The following is a 13,232-nucleotide window of genomic DNA, read 5'->3' as shown; positions in this document are numbered from 1 at the left end:
CTGAAGCGCCGGTCCCATGGGCCCATATGTTTTGTAGCTTCTGATCAGGATTTCAAATGTCCAAATTGTAGCTGCTGACCAATCATCTTCACCTGGAATGCTATCCACATCTTAAAATACCCATATTCCATTCTAAACCTGTATCCCCATTCCCTTCTAAACCTGAGTCCCTGATTCCTTTTAATGAGGCCCCATCTCCTCCTGGGTCACCAAGAATTGAAATCTCATTGGCAAGTTTGACATCTTTTCCCCTGAGCACCCACTCTTCAAGTCTCACCCCAAATGCCACCTCTTCCAGTCTCTGTGATTCTACACCTTGGATACTGTCAGTCTCTGTCTCTCTCTCTCCCTCCCTCCCTTCCCTATAAATGCCTAGCACATTTTAGAATCCCCTATCACTTACAGTGGCTTGCACACCAGTCTAACATCACCACTTGAAGAACTGTGTCAGCTCATTCCTATCCGCTCCACGGCATCCAACTTGGCTTCTCTAGAAGACGTGTCCCTGCAGGAACACGGGCTGAACACAGGTGCATCTGACAGCAACATCTCAGCCCAGCGTTCAGCTGGCTCTCGCTCATATCCCCACATCCCTTAGCAGGGAGGGAAACGGAACTCTTCATTCTGACATGGACACACAGATAAGATACAGCATTTTCCCTTCCTTTTAGTCAGGGTCCAGAGACTATTTCCCTAGCAAAGAAAACTGGAGGCTAAACACCCTACCCAGACTACTTAAGGCTTTAGTTAATCCTGGGCAAACAAATATAGATGAAGCTGGATTGGTCAGAAATAAGTACTAGCACTAAGAGTCCTGTTTTGGGGCTGGCACTGTGGCACAGCATGTAAAGCTGCCTCCTGCAATGCTGGCATCCCACATGGGTGCTGGTTTGTGCCCCAGCTGCTCTACTTCTGATCTACCTCCCTGCTGATGGCCTGGGAAAAGCAGCAAAAGACTGCCCGAGTGTCTGTGCCCCTGCCACCCACATAGGACACCCAGATGAAGCTCCTGGTTCCTGGGGAGTGAACCAGAGGATGGAAGACCACTCTTTCTGTAACTCTTTCCAATAATTTTTTAAATCTTAAAAAGGGGGGGAAAAAGGTGTCACATCTTATTCCATTTTCTAGCACCTTTGTAAGTGAAGAACAATTTAAAATTCTTTGACTATTCTCAAGGTCATTTTCTACTCCATTGGACTCTTAGAGTAAAGTGGTGCTCTCTTCAGAGAATCAGAAATAGTACACCTTAGTGGGGACCCCATACTGCTCTGATGGGTAAGGGTCTCACTAAGCACACGTGTCTTCCACTGGGACTCAGCACTGCCAGGACCGAAAACGGCCAACAGTCTGTTGAAGTATTTTTTTGCACCTTTAGAACCAGAAAACAGCATCACAATCAAGAAACTGTAAAATTATCATCAAGATCATAATCAAGCATTCAATCAAGAACAGAAGCTTTCTGCAGGAGGAGATGCAACTGAAGGGCAGAGTTGTCAGCTAGAAGTCACAGAAAATACTTGACTTGCCAATTCTCCCACGCGTCCATCAGTACCTCTGTGCTCAATCCCTTCCCTATCTATATACGTGCCTTAGTTGACGGCATCCTTTTCGTTGAACCTGCTGGCCAGCTCTGGGCCTCCTTACTCTCTGGGATACATGTGACACATGTGTTGAAAAATGTGGCAGACACTATAGACTGGCTGCCCAAAAGCCAACCTGCCATCTTCTTTTTCCTTTAGAGGCTGGAAAACATCACTCAGTTTCCTTGGAGTTCATGGTGGCCGTGGAACTCCTTTTTGCCAATGAGACTTAAGCACGTGTCACTGGTGAAACCTGTAAGCCAGCTTTCAGAACGAGACAGATGATGTGGCTTTAGCTTCCTGGAACACGAGGACAATGCCTGGAGGCAGTTGTTGTGTAATTAGGACAAATGCCCCCACTAAAAGGATGATGGAGCAGAAAGGTAGAAGGCGCCTTGCTACTGAGTAAAGTCCTCTAGCCAACAATCAGCTGTTCTCCAATTACCCCTAGATTTTTGCTGCTTGAAACAAATATTTAATCCCTTGCCACGTGATGTCAGATCAGCTAATTAGGCACCATAAAGAAATTTTTTTAAGAAATGAAGGATCTTAGGTTCTACCTTCTACTCACTCAATCATAATCTAATTTTAATAAGATTCCCAGGTAATTCATAGGCCCAGTAAGTTGGCGCAGCACTGGTTTGAGCCATTACTAATTGTCTTATTGCCTTCTGTTCAACAACATTCTAACATGTAAAAATCCTGGGAGGACTACAGATTTTTCTTTCAGTTTTCTATTTTTAGTTCAGATGACCATCAACTATAGATATTTTTCTCATATTGTCTAATACTGGCAACCAAAAGAATTTCATAAAAGAAAGTAAGCTGGAAAGACAAATCTGAGACAGAGTATCTGTACAACTAGGAATCAGGAGTTACGACTTTACAGCTAACTCCTTCATTCAGAAGAAACTATGAGATTTATATATCTTAATATTCTTGATGATAAGGTAGCCAGGTTTGTGAGGATCAAAAAGACAGCATGCAAATTGTAGTTTAGAAACCTGAAACTATTATTAGTAACAAATCTTGCAAAGCAATCAGTTTTATAAAATACTTTATAATTTTCATGAGCTACTGTACAATTCCAGCCATATGAAATACCTAGGTTAGTCAATGTCAATGAAGCAGAAAGTATAAGACTTGGGGCCAGGGCTGGCGCTGTGGCATAGCAGGTAAAGCTGCCACCTGCAGTGCTGGCATCCCATATGGGTGCAGGCTTGAGTCCCTGCTGCTTCACTTCTCATCTAGCTCTCTGGGATGGCCTGGAAAAGCAGTGGAAGACAGCCCAAGTGCCTGGGCCCCTGCACCCACGTGGAAGACCTAGAAGAAGCTCCTGGCTCCGTCATTGTGGCCATCTGGGAAGTGAACCAGCAGAGGAAAGACTTCTCTTTCTCTCTCTCTCTGCCTCTCCTTCTCTTTCTGTGTAACTCTTTCAAATAATTAATTAATTAATTAATTAATTTTTTAAAAAAGACTTGGGGCCAGGGGCTGAGGGTAGCAGCGAATCGGAAGTTGTGTCTAATGGGTGCAAAGTTTCCATTCGGCAAGGTGAAAAAGATTTGGAGATGCATGGTGAAGATGGTTGCAAAGCAATATGAATGTACCTAATGTCACAGAACTCTACATTAAAAAGGTTTAACTGAAATGCTAAATGTTATGTTACATACATTTTACCACATCTATTAAAACTAAATTTTTTTTCCATAAATTTCCATAAAATTTCTGTTGTCAAACTAGCCGTAAGAAACTATTCAAAATTCTGTTAATCCATCGCCATCTGTTAACCTCTGGAAATGCAACCCAGAATTCTACGAGCTCTCATCTGAGGCAGAAAGTGAAGTCTTGCTTGGGTTTATATTTAGTAAAATGTCCAGGGAAAAGGATTCTGAGCCAGTGGATCTCGCAAGAGAAGCCAAGGAAGATGTAAATCCTTCAGCGGGTCGAACAGCTGTGAGAGCAAGGAAAACGCCCGCGTCGACGTGAATATAAAGTCACTTGGTTTGTAGGAAGGCAGACCTGGGTATGTGAACCGGTGAGCGAGCTATAGTGCTAGAGGCACTAAAGCTGAACGTGACTTCCTACCGTTCGTATTTGCAGAGGTGACTGAATACCGAATATTGAGATGAGCGAAAGCACCACAAGACGCATTCCAGAACACTGAACCCCGCCACCAGAACTGTCCTTCCTAGCGGCAGTCTGCGAAACCTGAAGATCCTTTTTCAAATGTACACCCAAAATAATATCACAGTAATCTCATTTATTTTATTCATTGCTCCCCTTTCAACAAAAGCCGCTTTTAGAGACACTGGACCTCAAAATGGGTCAAACAGTAACTAGAAATGATCATTTTAATGACCTAAAAGTGGTCAATCAGCAATGCGTTAAAATGGCTTCAAATCAATTTAATGCAGAAAAATAACTAATAAAATTGTCATGAAGCACTTTAGAAATGTAAAGTGCCCAATTAATGGCCTATACTCAGAATCATCATCATATAAAAGAATTTAACAGTCGCAGAGTGACCACGATGAGTCCCTGTTGCTTTATCCCTTGGTCTGGGTAAAGAAAACAATGTACATCAGCCCAGTGAGGCCCAAAAACAAACCAACCAACCAAAAAAATTCAAGCAAGACCCAACAGACTGGAATTTTACCTTATTTGTGTGTAATCTATTTTTTAAGTGATAGGATTGATGGTCAGTAATTCCAGATAATATTCAAGAGATAACATGTATAGCATCTGGTAGGTAGTATCAAAGACTGTTTGTAAACACGTATTCTAAATGAGTAAAGTCTGACAATATGGACAGTGTATTTTCTGATCTATTTCCTAATGCTAACTAATTTTCATCATGATGAAAGCACTCCAGGGAGTGAGAAAAAGAACTGACATGAGCTGACTTTCATTTCTTTGCAAGCAAAAGGAGAAAGCGCTGTCAAAAATGTTGAATCTACACTAAGTGTTGCTCATCAGTCTTTTTAAGAAGTGGGAAGCTGTAGGGTCTGCTGAATTAAGCAGCAGAGAAAATGTCAAGAGTAATGAAATCGAACCCCAGGCAGAGCTTAATGGCATAGCTGGTTTCTCCATCTATAAAAATCAGGACACTCTTACTGCTGTTTGTGTTAGGTAATTAACAGCTGTAAAGCACACTGAAAGTAGAAACTGCTAAATAAATAATGACTGCCACAGAATTTTTAACCATAATGTAGTAAATAATAACGATTGAAACATGAGCTTCTAACTTCACCATTTTTGTTTTCAAATTAATAATGGGAGCAAAACTCCAACTTCATTAACACAGCTTAGTATAGTGTTAGAGAGCAGGTTAAATTTAGTGATTAGAAATCACCAAAGGGATCTTGTTTCTCTTAACAGCAGTTGACTCCTACTACAGGCAGCAATGAAAATAGTCATGTTCTATTCCTGTAGCTCTGGAAATACTGCCACTTGCTTGTGCCTTCCTTTTCAGTAGGGGCCATGCGATTAAAAACCCTACTGAGCAATCAACCTTTTTGAGAATTTCCATTTATTTCAAAGGGACTCTGAAACACTAAACCGCGGTCATATTTTACGCTATTTGCCAGGAATAAACAACACAAGGAGGTCAGCTGAGGTGACTGCTGTCTATCTTTCCCACACTCTTGGGCTATGGTGTTAATTAGACTGTGGGCTGATCTAAAGCCTTCCCATGCCTCTGCCTATTAAGGAAGTAAGGGTGGAGAAGCTGGTATCAATTCTTTGATTTTCCTTCCACACTTTCTATTCCAGTGGTGGTATGAGCATGCTATAAGATTTAAATTATTGACCAGGAGAGTTAACATATCTATTATCTATTTCCCCTCTCTCTTTTTTGCATATACACTTTTTAAATAACTAGTACTATGAAACCTTAACCTAAAACTACAGAGTTATAAATCATGGAAAGAATAACCATAGCTACAAAGAAGAGCATTAACACCATTGAACAAACAAGCTGAAATTCTGTTGACTGTCATCCTCAATATTTTAAGGAAAAATTAAGCATCTACAGGAGAATCCAAAGTAAAGAGTATTATTCATATTAAAATGTAAATATATAATTTATTCCCATAATAACCAAGACCTCAAATATCAGTTCGAGTGACTTGTATTAATCTGGTTGTGACATTAGCTTTTATAATCACAGATGTAAAAAAGACCACTGTGTTCCAAACATAATTATCTCACCAGCATCTCAACTCATGAAATTATTAGTTAAGATAAGAGCCTCTGAGTGAATTCATATTTGATTAGTTTCACTTATTTAAGAACACTGAATAATTTAAGATTGGTTGCAATAAAAGGGAAGTCAGAGGGGCCACTTCCGAGAAATTTCGAATTCCTCTGTACACTGCTGTTTACAGACAGGCCCAGAGTTCTCCCAAAGGACGAGTAACTGCATACCTTCCAGGTGAAGCCACAGCAACCTGCCCTTCACGCTGACGACCGAAGCCACACAGAGTTCTGCAGGATTCCTGGGATTCACAGCTTCAAGTTTCATGTTCTTTGTGAAACCCCGACTGAACGATGTCTGAAAGAGAAAGAGAACTAACTCTGAGCCAGCAGCGACAGCAGTAGGATAACAGGAAGGAGCAGCCCTGGCCACGTGAAGCAACGGACACACACACACGTGCTACGCGCACACGCACGCACATGTGACTTATTGGCCACACACCCAGGCTTTTGTATGTCTGTCTTCCCCACCATTCATGAGGAAAGAAGCTTATAGCACTCATTCCTGTACACCAAAAATTAGGACAATGCTGGGTCTGGTGGTTGCTTACTAGTGAGACTAGGAGTATACTCTCCACTTCTGGGTCCACACTCACCCACACTTCTACAGGCTTACTGAAGTACACGTCATTTCTTCTACTCTCCTCTACTCCTTGCTAAAATCATACTTGGGCATATTTGAGGGTGCAAAAGCAGGTGGATCAAGTATCCATTGGGCTCATTTTCCTTGAGAAGGAAATTTGGAGGGTGTCCTGTAGCATTTCTCATGGTGCAGGTCTGCTTGGTGATGGGTTCCCTTTGTTTTCTTTCATCTGAAACCTCAAATGAAATCTGTCTTCTTTTTTGTTTTGTGTACCCATACTGAATTTTTTTTTTAAATTCACTTTTAAGGTTTTACGCAGGGTAAGGTATACTCTTTGGGACACGGTGTTCCATCGGGATAGGGATGTTAGGCCAACACTTACAGCCCCCATCCATAATCAAAATCAAGATACTAATCAGTTCCTTCACCCCCAACAGCCTTGCACTCAGGGGTCCTTTGGTATTGAGACCCTCCCTGACACCCCAAACCTGGTTTTCTGTTCCTATAATGTTGCCTTTTTATACTGTGATGTCATATAAACACGATCTTATTAGATGTGGCGTTTTGAGGCCGGCTTCTTTCTCTCAGCGTAATGTATCTGAGATTCCCCAGTGCTATCACATGTATCCGTAGTTTGTTCTGTCTGATGGCTGGTAGTTTACCCATCTACCAGTGAAAGGACAGGCAGTTGTTGTCAGTGTTGGGAATAACAACGCTACAGACATTCACACATAAGTGTGTATGTGTGCACCTAAGGATATTAATATTCTCAAGCTACCACAATAAAGCATCATGCTCTGGGTGACTTCAACAACAGAAATTTATTTTCTCCTGGTCCTGGAGGTAGAACAGATCAATGTGTTGACAGGGTCAGCTCTTTCTGCGGCCTCTCTCCTTGGCTTGTAGATGGTGGTCACTTCCCTGGGTTCTCGTGGGACCTTTCCTGCATCTGTTGGAGTCCTAATCTCTCCCAGGACCGAATTGACTTTGGATTAGGGCTCACCCTATGGACCTCACTTTAGATACAAGCATAGTTTAAGGTACTGGAGGAGTAACACATGAATCTGGAGAAGAACTCCACCCATAACACTAAGTTCTCCTTGCCATAGGAAGGGGATTGCTGGAACACATGGTGAGAGAATGTTTGCTCTCCTAAGAAGCTGTCAAATGCTTCAAAGGAGCCTAGGCTAGTGTGCCTTCCCACTAGCAGTATATGAGAGTTTCAGTTACTACACATCCTAGTCAGTACTTGGTGTTGCCAGTTTCTGAAAATGTAGCCCTTCTGATAGGTATCTCGTGGTATCTTCTTATGGTTTCACTCGCACTATTGCAGTCATTTAATAATTCACTACTGACTAATGACAGAGTAGTTGTCCCATGTTTCTCTGTCAGCTACATGTCTTCTCTGGTGGACTGACAGTTTTTACCTTCAGCCACTTACTTTGAGTCTCCAATTATACATGACACTGTCCCTCTGAGCCCTAAGAATCCAATTGACTTTTTCTCTGCCCTCACAACCTTTTACTCTCTGTTCTCCAGATACAACAGTTTCTATCTTCAAGGCAACAGACTCTTTCCTCTGTCATTTCCATCCTTCTATTAAGCCACCTCAACAAATTTATTTGTCTCAGGTGGTATTTTTCAGTTTCAGAATTGCTCTTTTTTTAATAGTCTCAAGGGCTTCTCTGGGACATCCTATCTTTTTGGTTCATCATGTGAATATTTTTCTTTATGTCTACAGTTCTTAGACTTTGGGTTGTACTAGAATCACCTGCCTAGTCTTTAAAAATCAGACGGCTGGGCTATACCCCAAAGTTGATTACAAGTGGAGTCAGAGAATTGGTGTTTCCAGCAAATTTTTAAATGAGGCTGATGGAATTGATCTATTACTCACACTTTAAGAAGTCCTGTTTTACATCATCAAGCTTAGCTATTATAGGTGCTTTAAGATATGAGCTTGTCAGCCGGCGCCGCAGCTCACTAGGCTAATCCTCCGCCTTGCGGTGCCGGCACACCGGGTTCTAGTCCCAGTGGGGGCACCGGATTCTGTCCCGGTTGCCCCTCTTCCAGGCCAGCTCTCTACTGTGGCCCAGGAATGCAGTGGAGGATGGCCCAAGTGCTTGGGCCCTGCACCCCATGGCAGACCAGGAGAAGCACCTGGCTCCTGCCTTCGGATCAGCGTGGTGTGACGGCCACAGCGCACTGGCCGCGGTGGCCATTGGAGGGTGAACCAACGGCAAAGGAAGACCTTTCTCTCTGTCTCTCTCTCTCACTGTCCACTCTGCCTGTCAAAAGTTAAAAAAAAAAAAAAAAAAGATATGAGCTTGTCTGTGGATTCCAACATCTGGGCCATGCTTGGTTTGGTCTCTGATTATTTTTCATATTGAGAATATTTCTGATTTTCTAATTTCTTCACATCTTCAGCAACTTTTGGATTCAAACATGGATATTATAATGTTATACTGGAGAGACTCTGAATTGTACTATATTTTAGCCAACAGTCAATTCTTCAGTTTTAGCAAGTAACTAACATGGTTAGTCTCAAAATACAAACTCTGCATCAGGTAGTAGCTCAAATCTCAGTTCAGTCTTTTTATTCTTACCTACGTTTCTTGGAGTCTGCCTGGCACCACATGATTTGGGGATCAACCAAGGAGCTAGGTAGGGCCCCCTCCAGGCTCTCTCCTGTCTACATCTCCCCCACTTTTCAGTACCTGTGTTTGCCCAAATATTATAATCTGTTTCACTAGGCCAGAAGGACTGAGTTTCATGTCACTCATTTGGTTAGCCCACATGTTGGCCACTCTGGCCACACTCAGGCTAAAAAATGGAACACTCACCCCCATGCTTTCCTCTCTTCCAACAGCCTGCTTCCCTCCAGAACATGCCTGTTTTTTGTTCATTCTCCACTAAGTAGTTTTTGGTAACGTGTCTAGAGTTTAAAGCTGCTATACACAGGAAGGTAAATTCAACTTGAACTTACTCAGCCAGCACTGGAAGCAAAAGTCCCTTCTAACATTATTTTAAAATGAAAATAAAATTTTCCAAAATCACCAATGATTATAATCACACATGTTACAATACTATATGATTATATTTATTTTAAAACCTACAAGCCAAAATAAATAGGTTCCTGTAAGACTACATCTTTATGTGACTTATGGGAAGATATCAAGGCAATTCACATTTACATGTCTTTGTATAATACTTATTAAAAGATAACATTAAATAGCCAGAAAAAAATTACCCAGTGCACCTCAAGAAAATCCATTATGCTCCTTTTTCTTCCATTTCTTTGGAAATAAGAACCAAAGATATTCTAAGTGGGCTATGTTTCCTGCAAGTCATCTTGCCTCATCCACACATATTATGTATTGAGCTTCTTTCTGATAATACCACTCAATAGGCAGCTTGAAAAACTTCTAAGTAAGTTAAAACGCATTTTATCCTATTTAATAAGGGAAAAGCTACAACCACATAACCTATTTTCGTTTCAGCTCACTGCTTGAGGGTAATTCATAAAGGATCAATAGCAAAACTGTTACCTGTGAGTTTGCTTTACTGAGCATTTGGCTGTGTCAATCCATTTCCTAACTGCCTCTGATTGTTAAACATCCCTGGGGAAATGTCTTCCATGCATCCAACCCTACACTGCAGTCCTCTAGTACACATGAGATGTGTGATTAAAAAATGAATTCATAATAAGCAGTCCATTAAAGAGCACTTGTAGCCAACTAACAAATTCAGCAAAGTACCAGTAATGCAATGCATATGCCAACAGGCGGACAGCAACAATCCTGTCTATAAGATAAACAGACAGCCAGAAACAAAGGCATTCCTAATGAGTATACCAGCAAAGTCATTAAAATAGACTTGATCTTGGTAGCTAAACCCAGAAAGCCCAGAAGCCACCTGGGGATGCGACTACTTTTTTCCCAGTTAAAAGCCATTTGGATGACTCCTGGCTGACTGGAGGCGGGGGACAGACACAAAAGAGGCTCTCGTGGAACTCTGTTGGCATCCAAGTAGCTCCATAAATAGAGAACTCGAGGATGTGTTCCTCCAAGGCCAAGGAGTACAGGAAGGAATACTTCTCTTGTTGGGCAGGCTGTCCTACAGGAAAGGCAGGAGGCCAGCAGATCCTGCGGCGGTGATACCAGCACAGCGAAAAGTCAAGGAAGGTAGCAGTGGACTCAGCAAGCCTTCATAGCAAACTGGCTGTTCTCTAAAGAGCATGGTTATTCCCAGCTCTCCCTGTCAGCTCACCTGAACACACATCCCGTGCTCCTCAGTGCTAGAGAGAAAGTGCTTTTGTGCACAAGCAATGTCATCCCGTGGAAAGGTCATGTAATCATTTACAGAGTCCTGATTTCCAACTTCACCGCTGATTTGTTTCTGCATTTATGAGTACAAGCTGACCCAGTAATCAACCTCCTGAATTCTCCCAAATCAGATTTTGACTTATGTGTAGGGTTGGGCGTCTCTCGACTCAGCCAAGCACCCCCCATCTCTCTTTCCGTGCTGCACAGATGAGTGGTGGGGGCGGCAAGGAATCAGCAGCTCTAGGAGCGCGGGTTCAGAAAACAAGTCGTTGATTTGGGAGCGCTTGACTTTGAGAACAAAAAGGATGGTGAACACACTGGGCTATACAATCGTGCCTCATTCTTAAAACAGAGATAATTCCCATCCCCTTTCAGAATTCCTAGGTTTGCTGGAGTTTAAACTAATAATTTTACAATATTTTTCTAAAACCACCTCCTGTCACTACACAGACACACACCTGTATATACATTCATTGCTATTTTATGTATCACAAAAATCCTATTCCTATACCAAAAAACTTTTCCAAACATGGTAGCAGCTGGCAGTAACAGAGGTACCTTTTACTAGTAATCAATTATTATTAAGGTAATAACAAAGTAAGGTTTTATTTGAAGAGTGAACTTGTGGAACAAAGAATCTCCTACTAACAAGGCTTGTCAATATGAGATCACAGAGCAAGTGCATATCTAATGGCACAGGTGGCTTTTGTCCACTCAAATTTGTCCCCTGCCTTCCATAGGGCAGACTCACAGCTAGGGAACAGGAGCCAGCCAGGATCTACTCCCTGGCCACACTGATGGCAGCTCAGAGGCTCATTCTCGCACGTGGAAGGTGAGCAGAAGAGCTGTCACTATCAGACAACAGGGCTTGGAACTAGGATACCTTCTCTTTGGTCGCTTTCCCATCTGCTGCCTGGATCTGGATGATGAAACTAACCCAACACCACCATGAGAGCCACCCACTGAATATTTTGGACTCTTTCCTAAAAGAGAAATAAACTTTGAGCTTGTCGAAGCTAACATGCACTTAATAGTTGATGGATGACCCCCTGTGTCACCACAGCCCAGGCTCCTAACACGTAGGAGGACTTTTCAAAACCTATGGGAGCTTTGTGAACCTAAGGGCCTTAGCAGTCCTCCAAATTGGCTCACTAAAGAGTTGTGACTTACAGAATTTAAGAGGAAGAACATTTGCAAGAGGGAAGCCTTACATTTCTGAAGCAGAATGGAGGTGCTTCTTCTGCCCCGTGCTGCTTGTGATAATCTGCCCAGTCAAAGTCATGGCCAGAGTAGCCTGTGAACAACAAAACACAGACACAAAAACCACGTCACACAAATGAGCAAGGTTCAAGCAGGTGAGTGATTAGGATAATAAGAGGTGCCAATCCAGGTCCCCGAAGAATGAACACTTGTAAGCCTACCAGCACTACACATAGGTAAGGGACACCATCATAATCACAAGGTACCTGAAGCCTGAGGAAGGCTCAAACTGACCTGTACGGCCCTGCTGGCACCTGCCAGTGGGTAAACCTGCTACCGGGAAGAGAACAGCTGAAGCAGAATGTGACACAGAACACATTCTCACAATCCACTTCACAGGAACAGACAATGATACCTCCTTCATGTAAATTCTGAGTTCTCAGTGTCTTCGAGGAAATGATTAGACTTCACTGAAAACACCAGCCTGGGGGATGATTTTTTTTTAAAAAATAAACAACAGGCAGATCAGATGGCAAATGAGGAGCAGGGGTTTGGGAGATAGAGCAGCCCCGAAAGATAGGAAGGGAGCGGAGGAATGCAAACCTTGCCTTGGAACTGAACTGCAGAGGAGGAAGGAAAAAGACAACTGGGCACGATGGGCCTCTCTGGTGAGATTTTGGGGACAGATCAGAGATGTAGAGGGAAGAGATCTAGAAAAACAACTATTTCTATACAATGAATTCAATTAAATACCGACCATACCAAAGTGACTTGTCTCAACCCTCCCTGTATGAATCCCTGCCTTTCTTCATTTTGGAGGAGGGATGAATTATGCATCTCTCTCCAACACAGCAAGACATGGAAGAAAACCATTCTGATTCATAACCAGGGGAGGCATATCCTAGGCAGTAGAATACCTCTTCATAGGAGAATCACCTGCACAACGACAAGTCACTGAGCAGGCATACCACGGAGAAGGGAGTGAGAAGTTAAAAATATCCTGAACGCTAACAAGAAACTACAGACCAACTATGATTAGCCGAAACTGTGTTGTTGTACCTAGTGCACTCTTTATGGGCCAATGTGCACGTAGAACAAATCTATATACGATTGTTTAAGTACATTTTGACCCAACTGCTGCCATTTCCTTTCCCCACATTGTCATAAATTCTCCAACTGCAAATCCCCCCTGAGATGGAGACATTTTCAGGAAATCTCACAGTTAGTGTCCACAGAACTTTTTCACGAAACAAACTCAAGACACCAGTTGCATCCTACCTCCGTGTAGGAAGC

General features: G+C 42.5%; 1 protein-coding gene across 18 annotated transcripts in view; it reads right to left on the bottom strand.

Moving 5' to 3' along the window:
* Window positions 1-13,232, bottom strand: part of SFMBT2 (Scm like with four mbt domains 2) — a 259,224-nt gene that overhangs the window by 69,396 nt on the left and 176,596 nt on the right. For all 18 annotated transcript variants that reach the window (XM_051821569.3, XM_008268056.5, XM_008268059.5 and 15 more), the window contains 2 exons: window positions 11,951-12,033; window positions 6,006-6,132 (listed from right to left, as the gene is read on the bottom strand). In XM_051821569.3, the coding sequence (XP_051677529.3) occupies window positions 6,006-6,132; window positions 11,951-12,033 (210 nt within the window). The remainder of the gene's footprint in view (window positions 1-6,005; window positions 6,133-11,950; window positions 12,034-13,232) is intronic.

This window comes from Oryctolagus cuniculus, chromosome 13, assembly GCF_051225735.1.
Source record: "Oryctolagus cuniculus isolate XC-2025 breed Fujian yellow rabbit chromosome 13, ASM5122573v1, whole genome shotgun sequence".
Lineage (NCBI taxonomy): Eukaryota > Metazoa > Chordata > Mammalia > Lagomorpha > Leporidae > Oryctolagus > Oryctolagus cuniculus.
Note: the sequence above shows the minus strand (reverse complement) of the source record. Positions and strands in the feature narration are given on the sequence as shown.